The sequence below is a fragment of the Microtus oregoni genome, unplaced genomic scaffold (genome assembly GCF_018167655.1).
Source record: "Microtus oregoni isolate MIOR12 unplaced genomic scaffold, Mior012 000077F_ref0000221, whole genome shotgun sequence".
Lineage (NCBI taxonomy): Eukaryota > Metazoa > Chordata > Mammalia > Rodentia > Cricetidae > Microtus > Microtus oregoni.
In genome coordinates this window covers 1,778,970-1,797,694 of record NW_024544029.1, presented here as the reverse complement: position 1 = coordinate 1,797,694, position 18,725 = coordinate 1,778,970, and the positions used below count along the sequence as shown (strand labels likewise).

The following is an 18,725-nucleotide window of genomic DNA, read 5'->3' as shown; positions in this document are numbered from 1 at the left end:
GTTGGAAGGAAGAGCGATGGTGAGAACCACAGACATGACTGGATGGTGTGAGACCTTGGATGGCACCACAGGGACTCTGGCTTTTGCTCTGAGGTCAGAACACAGTGGTCTCCAGGTAGAAACCGGTTCTCAGCCAGGGAAGAAATGATGGTGCCTCTGGCCTGGAGGATCTTGGTTTCCATACAGTTTCTCCAAAGGCCTGTGTTGAAGGTTGGCTGTCAGCCTGCAATTTGATTGAGAGGATGGGATTTGGCAGGAGGAGGTTAGGTTATTGAAGGGTCCATGGGGACTCTACCCCTACTTATTGGCTGTCATGAGGGGAGTGGCTTCCTCTCCATGGCATTCTCCTGGTTTGGGGTGCCACCTCAACAGAGGCCCAAAGGAAGAAACTAACAGCCAGAGCAAACTTGCTAGTATCGCTACAGCATCACAAAGCTAGCCAACACATGGGAAAAGCAGGCAAGGCTCTAAGAAGAGCCCAATGGCCTACTGTTGAGGAGAAAGCCAACAGGCTTGGATGCGGGGTGAGAGAAAAGGAAAAGGGACACGGAGGACTCTCAGAACACTGTCCGGGCACCTGACTAGATGAAGATGCTACAGCGCAGAAGAGTAGACTGTGTTTGGAGCTGAGGGAGAGTCTGGGCTAGACTAGGGTGGGTATAAGAACTCATGGGAGAAAGGCAGACAGGTTTGGTGGCGCTGGGCTCCAGCTGAGCCGAGGAGAGAGGTTGTTTCTCATCCTTGAGGCATGATGACAGGCTATTTGGGATTCTTGTGCTAATGTGATGTAGCCACTGATACAGACTTACCCCAGTACCGCTTAATATATCCCAGAGCTTTGGTGCATTTGTTTCCACTATCATTTGCTTCAAAGTTAAAAGGAAAAAATCCCTTCTTCATGTATTTGCTGGTTTGTTGGTCGTTTGCGAATATGTCATCTAATTTCTGTGCACATGTGTGCTTCATCAGATTTTTCTGATTAATTTCTCATTTAATTGCACTGTCCTTGGGAAAGCCACTTGATATGATTTTTAATTTTTAAAAATGTGCTGAGACTTGTGGTGTGGCTTCCCGGGTGACATGCCCTTGGGGATGCTGCTCTGGAGAGAAGCAGAATGCATGCATTACCCCAGGCGCAGTGCAGTGTTCTGTGGGTGTCGGCCAGGCCCACTTGGTCCAGAGTGGGACCTAACTCTGCAGCTTGTTATTTTTCGCAGAGATGGCCGAAGGTGTGGGCTGATGCACGGCTGTCTTTGACTGACAGTCACTTTTCCCTTTGAGCACACAGATCTTCTTTTTTATACCAGAAGATACACTACTGTGGATGCATTGTCTAGCATTGTTACTTCCTTTGGCTGAACTGATCCCGTTATCATTCTATCTTTTCCTGCTTTTTTTAAAATGTGTTTTCCTGGAGCTGAACGGAGATGCTCCATGGAAGAGTGACAGGCTGGCTGTGCTGTGCTCACAGCTGGGTAACATGGCAGAGATATTGCTAAAGGAATTCACCACCAGACAGACCGGGAGATGGTACTACAGCCAGAGCAGAGGTCAGTGGCTTAGGCAGCGAAGGAACGGCTAGAGCTGAGAGGGAGAAGGGAGGAGAGGAAGGGGAGTGTGGAAAGCAAACACAGCCATGGCTTTGGGGACCCTGACCTCACTCAGGGAAGAGCAGTAGAGAGGAGTTGGGGAGCACAATAGGGAGCGGCAACCAGGGGTGATGGAAGGGGCCCAACAGAGGAAGGGCAAGACTACTTTTCTCCAAATTCATCTCTGGAGAGGTTGCTAACACTCACAGGCAGTGGGTTCATTTCTGGTTAAAGCCAATATGGCGTGATGCTGTCTTTTAAAAATACCCTGTAGGTTCAGTATATGATGGGGGAAGAGTCTTTTGTTTTGTGTTAATTTTATTGGTTAAATAAAGAGACTGTCTTGGCCCTGATAGGACAGAAAATTAGGTAGGTGGAGTAGACAGACAGAACGCTGGGAGAAAGAAGCCGAGTCAGTCAGTCGCCATGATTCTCCCACTCCAGACAGACGCAGGTTAAGATCTTTCCTGGTAAACCAGCTCGTGGTGCTATACAGATTATTAGAAATGGGTTAGATCAATATGTAAGAGCTAGCCAATAAGAGGCTGGAGCTAATGGGTCAGGCAGTGTTTAAAAAAATACAGTTACCATGTAATTATTTCGGGTAAAGCTCTCTTCACAACAAGTATATACTCTACAAGGACCTCTGTATTTATGAGAAGGGTTTTAGTGTTCCTTTCTTTTCTCTTTAGAGTTTTTGATGTTTTTATTTTGCTTTGTTTTGTTTGAGACAGTGTTTCACAGTGTAGCTCTGGCTGGTCTGACACTCACAGGGGTGAGGTACCTCTGCCTCCCCAGCGCTGGTATTAAAACATGCCGCTGTGTCCAGCAGTTTCCCCTCTGTGCCTACGCTTGTCTGTGTCTAGGATCTAGGGCAGCAGTTCTCAACCTGTCGGTTGTGACCATTGGAAAACACACATTTCTGATGGTCTCAGGAACCCCCGACTATAAGTTTATTTTCATTGCTACTTCATAACTGTAATTTTGCCCATGAGTTTTGTCTCAGTTCCTAAGACCATCATAAAACCCGTATTTCCAATGGTCATGATGCACAGGTTGAGAAGTTCTGATTTAGACTATTCTAGCCTCCCAGAAGTCAAGGAAAGCTTCCCCATCTGTGTTCTCTGAAAGTTTGCTATTACTTCCTGTGGCTCACCAGTGGCTTCTGTTGTGGAAACATTTCAGTTATTCCCTCTTGCTGCATTTGCAGGTTAGATGAGCACTCTGAAGTACTAGAGCTGTCCCTGCCAGCTCTGTGGTTGCTGCAGAGAATCCCCCCCATTCTAATCTGTTTTCTTGGTCAGTCTCCTGACTCTTTTCTCTGCCTCCTATCTTTGGTGAGTCACGTCTTCCTTTATGACATATGTTGTACTTTCTGCTCCATGTCCGACACCTTTTGTCTGTCATGGAAAGGTTCCTCTCCTCCATCACCCATTTCCTTTCTTTTTCTTTTTAAATATTTATTTATTATGTATACAATAGTCTATCTATATGTATGTCTGCAGGCCAGAAGAAGGCACCAGACCTCATTTCAGATGGTTGTGAGCCACCATGTGGTTGCTGGGAATTGAACTCAGAACCTCTGGAAGAGCAGGCAACGCTCTTAACCACTGAGCCATCTCCCCAGCCCCATCCGTCACCCATTTTCTTAGTCTTTGGTGTTTTAAAAAAAAAATCAGATTGCAAAATCTCAGAATTTGTTGGATTGGTGTTTATACACGACAGAAAACTTAACTATAGTGGCTTAAACAAGCAAGGGTCGAGTTCTTTCTTTGCACAACAAATTTTGAGGCTTTGTAATTTGTTACAAATGTCTGAGAAAGACATTGGCTAGCTCAATTGACAACCTATAGCTGTGTCGTTTTCTTAGCGCTAATTTTACAGAGAGAGAGAGAGAGAGAGAGAGAGAGAGAGAGAGAGAAGCACTAGAAGGAGTTGGTATGCTACTTGCAGCAGCTGGAAACAGACACATCATAGCCTCACCGGCAGAGGCCTTTCACAATCCAACATGCTGTTCAGCTCCCCAGAGGACGAGACACACCCAGTTAGGATTGTGTTGAGTAGAATGGAATCTCCCTCAATGTGGCCCGTTTTTTAACATTTAAAGCCGACGGCCATTTCATTCAGAATGTTATGGAAGGTCTGTTCTCAAGCCAACACTGATTAGTCTGTGTCCTAAGACAGTCATTGGCAAGCGGTAAGAAGGAAGGGCGATTCATTTCACAGAGCTGCCAGCACTTAGAGGACAGAGATGGCCTAGGTACCCGCAAGGCTGTCCCTCTCAGAGCACACTCCTCTCACCTCCATGACAATGATAAAAGCCAACTTGGCGGCAATCACGTGCCAATAGTAGATGTTGTGTTTATACTCTTGTGGGTGCCCGGGTGGGTTTCGGAAGTCACGGTACCTGAAAACACAACCAGGCATGTTAGCAGACAAATCTTTTTGATTACTATTGCAAACAAGAACCCAGTTTAAAACCAGAGTAGTCCTTGACACAACGATTTTTAAGGGGACAGACATCACACACATCTCACTTAAAGTTCAGTTTGGTATCAAATACTGGGAGAAAATTAACCTGTATGTCGTAACTTCCTGAGTGCGTAATCAGAAAATGATGGATTCTAGCTGTGTAAAATAAGCATCTTTATAAGGTAACAAAATATTTACATACCCCCCCCCCCCAACTTTATCCCTGCTTTCTGAAAAGACATTAAACAACTTATCTATCTTGGGCACCAGACCTGACATTTCCATAAGGGATCATCAGGCCGACTGGGTTAGAGCACCCAGTACTGACTGCAGGTTAATTTTTCACCCAACTCTGTTGTCTTCATCAAGCTGCCCACTTCTAATTTCTCAGCTGCAAACTATTAGACCCACAAGAATGCAGTTGCTGAGATCAGAATATATACAGTCCGAACAAGCAGGCCACTTGTTCCGCTCTGTCTGATTGATGTCTTAGTTGTGTTATTGAAAATCTGAACCCGAATGGCTTTGAGCGGTTGAATTAAATGAATTTGTGTTTAAGAATCTGTAATAGGGGGCTGGAGAGATGGCTCAGTGGTTAAGAGCACTAACTGCTCTTCCAGAGGTCCTGAGTTCAATTCCCAGCAACCACATGGTGGCTCACAACCATCTGTAATGAGATCTGGTGTTGCCTTCTGGCCTGCAGGAGTACATGGAAATAGAACACAGTATACATAATAAATAAATACTAAAAAAAAAAGAATCTGTAATAGGGAAAATAAATTTGCATGACCTACATGTTCAACAAACTACCAACTGGTAAGTGAGTTAGGGTGCACTATCCATGTTGACCTCCCAGCCACCAATGCAGAGCACTGGAGACATCCCATTGCATCCATCTTTATGTTGTTGCTCAGTGAGGTGCCAGAGGGTCTTCATTAGCTTTGGGCTGCCCTTAAGCTTATTCCTCTTTCATTTCACTGCTGGGAATGGAACCCAGGGCCATGCCCATGGAAGGCAAGCGCTCCTACCACTGAATGCTTCTTTCTCTTTCCCTCCCTCCCTCCCTCCTTCCCTCTCTCCCTCCCTTCCTTCCATTTTATTTTGCTGAAATAGTTTTGCTTTGTATCCCAGGGTGGCCTTGAACTCACTATGTATCCCAAACTTGCCTCCGCTAGAAGCAATTCACCTGCAACTACCTCCCTGGTGCTGGGATTGCGGGCAGGTGCTTCTACTCCTGCTTTCATGATTTGTGCAAGCTTGGCAAGACCTACAAGCTGAGCTACATTCCCCAGCCACACAAGGCAGCCTTAGAACCGAGTGATTTCAACATGGAAAATTCTCAGCTGTCTCCATTTCTTTTTTTTTTTATTTATTTATTTTTTTTTATTTTTTAAATTTATTTATTTATTAAGGATTTCTGCCTCGTCCCCACAACCGCTTCCCATTTCCCTCCCCCTCCCCCGATCAAATCCCCCTCCCTCATCTGCTCGAAGAGCAATCAGGGTTCCCTGACCTGTGGGAAGCCCAAGGACCGCCCACCTCTATCCAGGTCTCGTAAGGTGAGCAGCCACAGGCTCCTCGCCTCTGTCAGTTATGTGTTCATTTGAACGCCTTTCAAATTTGGTTTAAAAGTTCTGCACTTGGTCTTTGTTAGCTTTGTTTTGCTTGTTTGTTTTTGAGTGTTACTGAAAAGAAAGCCCCGTGAAAACCGTCTCGTAACACAGACTGAAAGGACACCAGATAGAACCTTATCACACATACCAAAGAGGCTTTCAGAAGACGAAGTCCATTTTTAGACAGATAAATCAAAACTTGCCTGCACAAGGTATAGTTGCCAAGTCCAATGTATGGGTTTTCTTTGTCTGCATTTTTGAAGTCGGTGATGTTGAAGACAGAGAGAGTGTTGTTGATGTAGCCATCCATGGTGTAGGTACTGTGGTCCCCATAGGGAGGGATGGAGAAGGACCAATAATACACCAGGCGGGGGATCATGTCTGATGTGAAAGCAATGATCATGGCCTGTGTTGTGGAAAACGAGAAAGGAAATGTTAACTTAGACTGGTAGCCATGGCTCACTGTAGGACTGTAGGGCAGAATCACGGTTTTACCAAATTGTGATTCTAAGTGTGAGGTATACATATTTAAAGCAGAAGATGCTTTTGCGGGAGGGGGGGGGGCTCCAATTCTAAGGGGGGGCATGAGGGAAAGGCCCGATAGTTGCCCGCTGAGCTTGTGAGATACTTTAAACACCTTTGGTTGAGAAGAACTGTACTGTGGCACCATGAAGAGCAGGACTGGCTTGCATAACTTGTGTGTAAATCTATGCTGCTCAAAGTTGTAATATCTAGTTAACCTCAGGGCTCTACCTGAGACAACCAGAAGTCTGTCATGATTTAGAATCAGCATGCTCTTGTGATAGATTGTATTAGGAAGATAATCTTGCTTTATTAACTTATTTGTAGAATAAAGAACTTATACAAAACTGATTTTTTTCATAAAAATCACTTGTCTCTCTCAAAGAAGAATGAGAATTGAATAAAGTACATCTCTGTTGATGCACAGTTCTAAAATGGCCACCAACCTCACACTCCTCACCCCCAAGGTATCTTAGACTCACTTAGACACTTAGACTGATAAACTAGATTGGGTTTATTCTATTCCTCAGTCAGGGAACAATGCCAGCTTTAAAACATCTAATCTGAGCAGCCAAACTTCACCTGCAACTAATCATAAATTATCATATAACATGGTTTGGCATGTTCCTGCATAGGAGGAGTAAACAGGTCAGTTATGAGTCCGTGTCTATCCCCAGGCAGAATCATATTAGGCCGAAAGCCTACTTAGAACTACATGGACCTTCCTCAAAGATCTTTAATTTGGGTTTCCAACTCTGGTATATGAAATTGTTTTGTAGAAAGGACAAAAGGTATGCACTTTAGGCCAAGCACCAACTGAGCACAAGAATAGACATGCTTTTCGTGCAAAGTGATTTTTAACAGTATTCATCTGGACACAAGGTTTAGTTGCAGTGAGACCACAAACAAGATCCAGGCAAAGCAAGGTAATTTCCTTGCTTTCTGCGATGTGAAGAATCAGTCTCCCTCCCACCCCGTGTGTGTGTATGCATGCATGTGTGTCTGCTTGTTAGCAGTGAAGTGTGTGTGTGTGTGTATATGTATGTATGCATGCATGCATGTGTGTTGCCTGTCAGGAGTAAGGTAAGACTAGAAGATATGGCATTTGCCAGACTTCAGTAGATGAAGTTTTCCTGCTATCATTTAGCTCAATGCCATCTTTTTACAGAATCACCAGAAGACGTGCTTCAGGAAACTATAAAAATTCCAACAAGGAAGAAAATTCTCTCGTTTTCTGACAAGGCACCTTTTCTCCCTGAACTGAGCTGCTCTGACACACACTGCAAAAATACACATAACGTAGCTCGCCTCATTTCCCATGCTGTTCTACACACAAGTTCCATTTATATCAAAATAAATTAAAATTGCTCTTCAATAGTAGATGCTCTGGCAAGGCACACCAATGTCAGCTGTGCTTATTTCTGGAACCCTCGGCCTTAACTCAAATGACTTCACAGCACACGTCTGCTTGGTGTCTCCTACCTTGGTGGCCTCTCTTTCTTCTTTTATGTACATGCTAGGTTGTGACTACCACGTGGGTGTTTCAGGGGGAGGGTTATATAGGTAGGGTAACAGCTCATTGTTTCACGGTTACCTGTATGCATATTTACAATGCATTTATAAGTGTAACAAATGCTAACAGTGTGGAGTGAAGGGTTTTCCATAGTTTAATAAACAACACAAATCTAGTAAAGGGCTTTGTTTAGAGTATATTATAGAAAAAGATAACCGGCAGTCCCAATTAGTTGGTGTGTGTGTGTGTGTGTGTGAGTGTGTGAGCCTGTGTCAATATACACACACATACACCCACTCACACTCACACAGTGCTTTGGAAACCCAGTCAATCCCTGATCTGTGCTCATGGCTCTCCATGGCATGGACAGAGGGAAAAGGTATCTAACACAATCACTCCAGAATGCTTGAGGAATCAGGAATTTGAACCAGATCAATTTTTTTGTTTGTTTCTGAAGGTCAAACGAAAACCCTTTTAGTTTCAAACCTTCCTGCCAAAAGCCTCCCTAAAGCACAGAGATCCACGTTCCTGCCCTGCCTAACGCACTGTAGCTACTGGCTGTGGCAGACTTGTGCTTTCTTGACTGTAGCATTTGAAAGGCCTTGCTGTCATGGTGCTAAACATCACTCTTCATTGTGAAACACAGTGGGCACTGAAGCTAGGGGCTATTTGGGTGGAAAGAAACTGATTTAATCTATCAGTTCCCCAAAGCTAGCTGTAGGCTGCAATTCAGAAAACTCGTGGGGGTGGGGTGACAGCTGTGTTCCACATAACTTGTTCATTGTATCCAGTCAAGGGGGTGATGGTTTTGAGGTTCCTGTTGGTGCCTGTCAGAGTCCTCAGGGAGCTGCGTTAATGATGTCGGGTAATGAAGTTAAACGGCAGCGACTATGTGAACGAGGACCAGGCTCCGTGTGTCTGCTGTAGCTCACTGACTTCCCAAACCATGCTGAGTACAGAATCGTTCATCTAACGAATATAAAACGGGGCTCTGAAGTGTACAGAGCCAAGATCACACAGCTCAAGCTGTGGTGTGGGAAGTGGAACTCAGATGGCCTGACTCCACAGCCACTTCCCTCCTCTGGAGCCCGAGACAGACACTGCTTCTCCCTCTTCTGCTTTCACAGGGGATAGTTCATGGGGACTCAGCAACTGCGGTTTAAGAAGCTAAAATTAAAAAATCATTTGCTTGGCAAGCTGGCCTGGTGAGATTGGCGGTGAAATATGGGTAGAAATAACCCTGGTTTGGAGGACATCTGTAGGCAAGAGATCCTTTAATAGGCTGGCATTACGCTGCTCTGCCTAAAGGCTGCCTCTTGGCCTACGCCCAGACACACAGCCTGTACAGACTGTAGGAGCCAGTTGTGTTCTTTCCTGAGGTTGCTGCAGCCATGGCACAGAGACTGCCCCACCTCCTGCAAGAGCTGTTTCCCTGGAGACAAGAGGGTAACTAACACCCAGTTAGGATGGCCAATTTCTCCTTCATCACAGTTAATATTCTACTCTATTCTATTCTATTTATTTATGGTTTTTCAAGACAGGGTTTCTCTGTAGCTACAGTTAATATTTTAAAATGTCATTTTAGAATATGTAGTGATATATGGTAGGATGCTTTTAGATTTCTTAGATGCCAGATGAACTTCTGTCTGTGTTTAAAAGCACCCTTTGGTGATGCCTCTTACACCATATATGAGTCAAAAGTGCAAGTACTTATCAGTCTGTTTCTTTGGATAAAGACTTCAGCAGGGGAGGAACGGTACTACCTGTGGAGGATGTCCTGATGCGGTGAGTCAATAAGAATCATAAGCAATTAAAATGTAATCGTAAAAGGATAGTTGCACAGCAGCTTTTTAAAAGCCATCTTGGGGGCTAGAGAAATAGCTCAGATAGCTCAGGTCTTGCTGAGGACACTTGCTGTTCCTGCAGAAGACCTTGGTTCTGTTCCCAGCACCCACATAGTGGTTCACGACCAGCTGAAATTTCAGTTCCAGGGGCTTCCACATCCTCTTCTGGCCTCACTGAGCACCAAGCACATGTATGGTCCCCATACAAGCAGGCAAAACACCCAGACCATAAACATAACAGTGGGAGGAATACCCTGACAATCCCGGAACTACTCACGTTGGTCACCACAGCCAGGATGGCTATTCCTTGCATGATGGGTTGCCATGCGCCGATGTCCCGGGCTTTCTCTGGCACCATGCGCCTATACTGAGTTGTTAGCTTCCACGCATCCACTCTTATTTCCAATATATTGTTCACCAGGGCCAGCAGGGGAGCCAGTGGGAAAGAGGCCACAAATAAGGTGACGAACCCAAACTGAATAACTGTCAATGGAACGGACACACATCATGGAGGGGAGGACAGACGGCAGGACAACATATTTCCCTTCACTCTTGTAAAGAAAGATAAAGGCAAACAAAGAACCCACCCGAGTGAGGGGACACATTTACGGCCAATCACAACGCAGCACTCACAATAAGACGGATTAAACAAAATGCAGATAGGAAATCTAGGAAAGGAGGCTAAGTACAGCTTATTTCCTCTATACATGTCCACTCAAAAGAAGCACCATGTTGAAGCTCTTTGAATCAGCCTTTCCCCTTAACACCATTCATGTAAGTAATCAATTGGGAGAAAAATAACCTCCTATAAAGTGCTTTGAGCTGGGGAGAGGCTCAAATATATAATATTCTGTGCCTGGGAGCTACTACTATTAATGTTGATAACGGCTCTGGGAAGAGAAAGTTAGTAGTTGTCTTGCGATCCATTCTGTAATGATGCTTTGCCCTTAATAAAACCCAATCTTGATAAAAAAGCAAAAGCAAATTTCAAATCTGACCCCAGGCTGATGTGCACACAACGTGGACTGTTTGCTCACCCAGACAAATCTTTCTGAGTGTTATGCATGTTTTCTAGAAGATATTTATACATAGAGTATGATTAAATAATCTACCTCTTGTCTGCAGGAAGCGCTGTCCTGGCAGACACAAACGCTATGCATACACACAAGGCCTGTCAGGTTCTTATGCCTGTTTTTCTGTTTTCCCAAGCTTAAAAAATTGTGATTCGTTGCAAAGGTTAGGTCAAAGGGCAGAAACGCAAAATACGTAAACAGTTAGTCATCTTTTAGATATAAGCATGTCATTTACAAAAGGAAGGTTAGTGTTTCGGATAAAAATCTGTTCTGAGATGCATCTATTCAAGGCAACCAAGTTCAAAACCATGTTCAATTAATGAAGAAAGAGAGCCTATGTGGGCAGTTCACAAATGAACAAGATATTCAAGAAGGTGGGGCAGGGTCTGTGCCACCTAACTCCAGGACAGCTGAATGGCTTCTCTCTCAATCAATAAAGGTCAATCAAGGCACCATATACAAACCCTGCCCAGAAGAAACGAGAGGCCATCTAGAGCAGGAGTGAGATTGCAAAGGGGACAGGGACCCTTCCTGCCATGAGAGACGATGTTCTCACAAGCCTGTCCGGTGACTCTGTTCTGGCTAACAGCAGTGCCCGCATGGACTCTGGCCTAAGCTCAGTGAATCATAACTAACGGCAGTGATTAGGGTTCATTCACAGACAACACGGTCAGAACGCCTTGAGAACTCACAATGAAAGAGTACCTCAGGGAAAATTCCATTTCATTGCCTGGTAATATATCCTTAGCTTTGAACAACATCAATACTAACAAAACCACACACAGACATCACATCTGAAAGTTTTTGATTTTTTTCTCTGCTATATAATTCTGTCTGCTGGAGGGAAACATACTACCCATAGTGATATGCTAAATAATTCTGTGGTTCAGCAACAGATTCCTTCAGCTCCAACACATACCACAGCGGATTTTACTGAATACTTACTCATTTCAAGATACTCATAGAACAATCCCAGCTTGCCCATGGGCTGCAGATGGTAATCCTGTTCCCAACGTGGAGTTATGTTTTCTGACCCTGACACTCTCTGATATCGTCCAATTAGATTCATGACCCATCTGCCAGGAAAAAAAAAATCAAATTATAAATCAGAACGAATATTGTCAGAGCCACATCATGATGTATTTCTTGCTGTCTCAAAGCTGAATATGTAATCCTCCCAAGAAATTAGTTTCTCCTCTGCATGCTAAATATTTTCAGTTTTCCATTTTTTTCATTAAAAACATTTTTTTTTATTTCTAGCATGAAAATTGTCAGTGAAAAAAAAATAAAAGCCAAATGCAGCTGGTGGTACCTGCTGCAGATGAGTTCTGTTTGTAACTGGGTGCAGGGGGAACTGGGGATGCTCACATGGTGACAGTAAGTCTGAGGCTATGAAGGGGACAAAGGACTGAGTAGCAGGGCTAGAAACTCCCGGCTAGGGGCGAGTGGCTACAGACAGTCTGAGGCAGGAGCAGACCCGCCTTTGGCAGACAGCTCAAAACAGAAGCTCTTGTGGTCTCAGGAAGGAGGAAGCAAGGCTGGAGCACTAGGGTGGGGTCTAAGAGAGAGGACAGGGGTGTTCTTACGGACGCGAGGGGGCTACGGCAGAACACTACGCACAACAATTATAAACTAGGTCTCAGACTCTGCCTTGAAGCAAACAACGTCAGGCCAAGGGAAGACATGTATGCCCTTTAGATCAGGGTGCGGAGCCAGTCCTGCACAGAGCTGCACAGCACTGCATACTGTCCCCATCCAGCCATCTGCTTCTGCTTTCTGAACACCATGCTTCTTGTGTCCCTGATAAATGCTCCCCACCCTTTCCAGGATGGCAACAGAACTGGCCATGCATCTCCACCCCATCAAGTAACAGCTGGCTTCAAGTCCACCCACGCATCTCCTATTCTTCGGTTGTTAGACGACAGGTTTGTGTGGGTCTGGGATTCTGACACTCAGGACTCATGGCGGGATTGCAAAGACAAACGCTCTAAGGAGATGGCACAGTGCTTAAGATTTGGGGCTGACTAGAGTTGGCTTGCTACGTGGGGTCTCTCCCTGCTGTTGGTCTCTCTCTCTCTCCAGACTTCCTGTACCTCAAGTAAGGCTTACCCAGGCTCATGCTCTTCCACAGAACACAGCCCCGGCTTCCCCATCTCTCCCCACTTCCTCTGTAGGAAGCTGGGCAAATGGAGGAACTCAGACTGGGATGCCCTTGAATCAGAACCCACACTCTCTGGCTTCCTAACTGCTCTACTAGGGTGAGGTTAAAACATGCGGGTGTACACTGGCCAGGGCTGATGCCGGAATTGATGGGATTCATGACAGGTGAGAGGCCAGCACATTTCCTCACAGTCGCAGGGCTTCCTGCTGGCCAAAACAAGCTAACCGGAAGAGGCTACTGAAGACGGAGCTATGATACTGGGAACTTGGTTTCAAGGTGTGGAATATTTGTGGACAGCAAAGCAAAGCCTCCTCTATGTCCATCCAAAGACCTGAGGAAGCACTAGAATCTGGAATGCCAAAGTCGTTCCAGGAGCCCTAAAGACAGGTGGTACCCAAGCGCCACACCTACCTCAGCAGAGACCCCTTCTACCAAGCTGTTTTCCCACATGACTCTTGGCCTGGCTTTAGCCCTCTTGCTCCATTTTCCTGAGTTGAATCACTCATCTCTAATAGAAACCCATCCATCTTTGCCCTGAGTCTTTTGAGTTTTTTCCCTGTTGTTGTTGTTGTTTTGATTTTAAACAAAACCCAAACAGACCAAACAACAAAACCACACCTGGACTGTGATTCTGGTGCCAGATCTCAACCTTGACAAGCCGTGAGAATTACCACAAATCTTTAAAAAAACAAATGAACCCCACAAGAGGGCCTTTCCCTCTCTGGCCACGACAAGAAGCAGAGGTTACAAAGTAACTTCTCTACAAATTTACCATAACATTAACAAAACACATATACTACTAAACTTCCCTTTGCTAAGTTGTGATAATATCTTATATCTTATCTTCTCCTGGCCTTCTCAGATGCCATTGCTGCTTAGGTACATCCCACCCACCAGCACATATCCCTTGGGGGACATTTCACACCTGAAGTCAATGTTCTTGTGCAGTATGAGTGTGTGAAGAGCGAGCGTGGCCATGGAGGCCTCATGCACAGCTCTCTTGAAGACAGGTATTTTCTACTGCAACAGTCCCTTCTCTGGTTATCTAAGTGCATGGTCATTTTGAAAAGATAAAAGCTACATAAAGGAAAAAACAATGTCACAGCCATCCCCTGGCTAAATATCTATGGACATTAATGTTCTAGGTGTTTTAGGGTCTTCATAACATCCTTAGTGTTAACACTGTCTTTTGTGAAGAAAAGGAAGTCCCTAGAATGCCCTGAATATCAGTGCTGGGAGGCCCTGAGGGCCGACATTCTCAGGGTCCAGCGAAACGCTGTATCATTTATTCACTCAAGGGCTCATGCCCAGCGCCTGCTTTGGACCTGGGACTAACCTAGGTGTAGGCTCCATTCAGTCTAGGATCTGAGTGGAATGAACGGTGTGGATCTGAAATGACCACGTCTAAGAAATTTTCATCAAATACCCTTCACTGTGTTCTCTTGACATAGCGACCTCAAATGGAAGCCATGATGACCTTTCCCTGGCTTGAGCACTCTTCAGAGGAGTGAGGTTCTGGAAGGCAGGGGTAACGGGCACCCACTGCACCGGATTCTGTGTGGAACCAAGAGACTAGTGCACACAGAAGCACAGCCCCAGGGACACTACTCTAATCGAGACTTGGCATTCTCAGGTCTAAAGCCAGGGGAAGGAAATTAAAACCATGACGTCATTATCTTCGGCCAGAATGGAGATCTCTGTAATTGTGAGAGCAAGCTTACTTGAGGTCAGGATTAATTTAGGAAAGACACCTCTCCCACTAACTTTTAAAACCTTAGAAAATAGCTCACTGTCAAGCAGTTACTCATCCAAAAAATTCAGTGTTAAATAATCTACTTGGCTCAGAAAATGGTGCTTTAGTAGTACAAGAATGGGTTAAGTTTTTTTTTAAAAAAAATACATTTTCATATTGAAACAGCATGATTTGCGCATGACCTACTTTTACTTATCTGGAAAAACACGGCTATGAACTTGATGAAAGGGAGGGTTGTTTTCTGTGTAGCAGGATTAAAGTTATCTCACAGCTAAAGCTGGAATCCTTTCCTGGGATGGGAGTGTTGTCTTAGCTTTGAGAAGGGCCTTGACAGCTCACACAGAAGAGGAAAAAGCCCCAGTGATGTGGACGCACGGAAACCCAGCCAGCTAACTATTCCAGAGAGAATGAACAGAAACCTAGCGGTGCAAAGATCCAAGATTCATGGCAGTAAAACAGACGAAACTGCACGTGGTGGGGAACACAGTGAAGAACGCAGGAGGCTGCAGCCTAAACCAGGTGCTGAGTTGTGAGCAAGTCTATCCCACCGCATAGTGGGGTGGAAGACTTTACAAAGGAAGGATCTGAATTTCGAGATGTAAATTCTGAGTTTACCTTCCTGCTTGAGTGAGTGGCTGCAGGGGCCTTAAAGGGGGGTTGAGACACTCTACACTGCTGTTGACAGGGAAGAGAAAAGGGTTCACGGAGGAGGGAAAGTAGTACAAGGGGGATTGGGTGTTTCGCGAAAGCAAAAATGGAAACCAGAAACTAGCTTGAGAAAGTAATCTTGTGGGCAGAGCACTGGCCTCCCAAAGAGGTTCTCTGCCCATCTCCAGAACATCTGAAGAGCACTGGGTTCTAGGAGGCATTGACTATAAGGCAGGAGACCATCCTGGATGATGTAGGGAGGGGCAGAGGCATGACAGACAGCATCCCAAGGGAAGGGCCAGAAAAGGCAAATGCTGCTTCACCTGAGACCTTCTGGAAAGGCCCTGGCTACCCAGCACCCTGGTGTTAGCTCAGTGAGACCCATGTTAGACATCTGACCTCCAGGACTGAAGGACTTCAAACCTTATTTTAACACATTAACTTTGTAATAATTTGTTAAATTGCAATGGAAAACTATTATATCAAGGGTTCTGTTTGCAGGAAATGCAGATGGTGCTGGGCTGTCTACAGATCCCACAATAGGGGCCTTGCTAACTATCTGGAGGGCCACTGTGCCCTGCCGCTGTTCTCATTCACCCCTATGGGAACTGTTTCTGAAGCTTTGTAGATCACAGGAGATGTCTGCTCTTGACAACACCGAGTCTGGAGTCATGGGATCCTGGAGTTGAACCTCTCACTGCCAGTGTGATCTTGGGTAAATGATATAACCTCTTTAAGCCACAGACCTTTATTAGCAAAAAGGCAATTAAAGTAAGATCTAGAAAAGTAAACTATACAAATGTGTACACGCGCACATAAACATATACATGGAAACACACAGAACTTGCTGCAGAGACTGGCACACATATTAGGTGTGCAACACATTACTATTAACGACTTCAACATGCACGAGGGTGGGGATTCTATGTGGCTGTGTGGTGATATGTAGTTCACGGCTCTAAAGGCTGTTTCTCAAGGGCCTCTGCTGAGTCAGCCACCAGTTACAGCCTAAGAGGCATACGCCACAACAGATGGGATTTCTGTTAAGTATGACGGTCTTATTGAACTACTGTGTGTGCTTGTGTGCAAGCACACCTGTGTACGCACGCTTGTGCAGGAGCGTGTGAAGTCCAGAGGCTGGCATTAGGTGTCTTCACCGATCAGTGGTCACCTAGCTTTTCCCAGGCATGGCCTATCACGGTTCCCAGAGCTTCCGGATTCCGCTATACTTCCTGGCTGCCCGGTGAGCTCCGGGGATCCTCTCATCTCTATCTCTCCAGCGCAGAGGTTACAGGTGTGTCCAACAATGCCTGGTTTTTCAAATAGGTCCTGGGGACTCCCAACTCCAGCCTTCATGCTCACGCAGGAAGCACATTACAACTGGGCCATCTGCTGGGCCCCCGCATATAATCATTAAACACATATAAACCACTGATGAGACCTCCTTGTCTAGAGGCCATTAATCTCCATGGATGCTAGTCTGCTTGAGGGATAGATGTGTGGCAATGTGAGCACATTACTTCAGTGGGTGCGCTGACCTGTCCCCCGTCCTGACACCCAGGACCACATAGCTAGTACTTACGGGAGCAGGACTTCTTGTATGTTATTCCAGATGGCCTTGCCCCCCATGATGATTGTCAGCTGTGTGGTCAATTCCAGGAGACAGCCGCCTGGGTCACACTGCATGTTACAAAGAGAACAACATTCAGATATCAGGGGTATAACTGGCAAAGGGGCATTACATTAACATCTCAGTCTGTGCTCTTAGGCTAAAAATAACTCAGAAATACACAAGGAAGTCACTGTTCATCAGGCAGTTGAGGGAAAGCAAGCGGCAGCTTCAACTGTCAAGAGAGTAACACGATTCTGTTTTCGCACCTCTTCGTTTCTGTACTTGCCCAGCCAATACACTGGGTCCCCTGGATAGCCAACGAATTTGCCCTTGAAGAATGCGATGTAGAAACACGAGGAGTAGTAGTTGACGAACTGAAACAAGAACATCTTCATGGTCAGGCTGTTCTCATAGTCAGTCTGGGTCCTTGGGAGTTCTGCGGTTAAAACGACAGCAGAGAAAGACACTGAACACCGGAACGGCTCTGAGACCCTAATCAAAGGCTCTGATACCCGAGACAGCATGCCGAAAGGAATACAATTCACACTGTTTCAGTTTAATCTGCTTTTCGCTTCTTAATATAGCCACTGTGCTAATTCTGAGTTTACACATTGATATGAGTTCTTGTTCCATATAGACACAATATCCTCCAAGGCAAGCAACACACATACACTTACTAACCGCCCCTTAAAATTTATAAATGCTTTATAATCAAATGGGAGAGAAGGGTTCTGGTTTAAAACCCCAGAGTTCATTTTGTTGTGGTGTTAGGGATCAAATCCAGGACCTCCGCCACTGAGCAACATGTCCAACCCCACAGAAAATTAGCTGTGAACTGCCAAGTAAAGGCAACTCTTCTGTCCTCTGGAGTAGTAAGGTCTGTTGGAAACAGTGGAACGGGGCAATTGGCTGGAGGCATCTGGGAAGCACAAAAGGTTGTCCCCCTAGCCATGAATCTCAGCCAGTCTGACTGTCATTTTGAGAATGACCCGGATGCAGGCAGGGTGTGGGAAGCCCCTAACTCTAGTTATGAAGCAGCTGCCTGGGATGCAAGCCAACCAGAAGCAGCACCCATTACATCAGGCAGAGCTGATGAGAACTGTATTAACGCGGACAGCACGGGGATGCCATGCACCAGTGTGGCAGTTTGTCTCTCCTTGGCTGGAGAGCGTACGTGCCCCTGGAGCCGCGACCCCGTTCCACTTGTTTGCAACAAAGAGACTATTTACTTTCAGCAAGAAAACACATGATCTAATGTAACCAGACATATTCTTCTCCCGGATTGAGTTTACGGACCCTGGACAGTCCCACCATTGTGTCTGATTGTCCCTTCCTCTAATACAGAGACGTACACAACATACTTCCCATATGGGCTAGAGGAAATACGTTTACACTCAAAACTTCCTAAGAATTTTAACCCACAGGGATGAAAATTGCTAAAGGTTCTTTAACTATCTCAGCCATCACTCCAGCCGGGCAGGACCTCACCGAAGTTGGTGATCATGATGGCCACCCTTTCGTAGATAGTGTTCAGGATCATGATGATGATGAAGCTGATGATAGAAGCTGTGATGGACGTGGCCATCTGCGGAGTCAGGTATTTCTGGATGGGGTCGGTCCCGTTGGGGTTGGTGGGGAGGGTGGCAGAGAACACAATGAACACCGATAGCCTGTAGACGATGATGCCGATCACGGAAGCGATGATGAGCAGGATCTGAAAGCACCAGGAGTGGCAGTGTGAGCCTCAGTGGGAGTCAGATCGGCACCGAGACGAGCCCGGTGCTGAGGAAAACAGGGCAGGTGCCGAATGCGGGACACCTCATGGGGCTGGGTGAGAAGAAACATGGGGCCCAAAGAGGGAACATCAACCAGGGTGGGATACTGGTGACAATCAGACTAGACTGGGCAAGAGGAGACATGGTCTC

General features: G+C 45.7%; 1 protein-coding gene across 2 annotated transcripts in view; it reads right to left on the bottom strand.

The window, feature by feature from the left end:
• Window positions 1–18,725, bottom strand: part of Ano6 (anoctamin 6) — a 166,589-nt gene that overhangs the window by 3,863 nt on the left and 144,001 nt on the right. For both annotated transcript variants that reach the window (XM_041642689.1, XM_041642688.1), the window contains 7 exons: window positions 18,289–18,514; window positions 17,067–17,236; window positions 16,771–16,868; window positions 11,572–11,702; window positions 9,831–10,036; window positions 5,878–6,080; window positions 3,891–3,996 (listed from right to left, as the gene is read on the bottom strand). In XM_041642689.1, coding sequence (XP_041498623.1) covers window positions 3,891–3,996; window positions 5,878–6,080; window positions 9,831–10,036; window positions 11,572–11,702; window positions 16,771–16,868; window positions 17,067–17,236; window positions 18,289–18,514 — 1,140 coding nt within the window. The remainder of the gene's footprint in view (window positions 1–3,890; window positions 3,997–5,877; window positions 6,081–9,830; window positions 10,037–11,571; window positions 11,703–16,770; window positions 16,869–17,066; window positions 17,237–18,288; window positions 18,515–18,725) is intronic.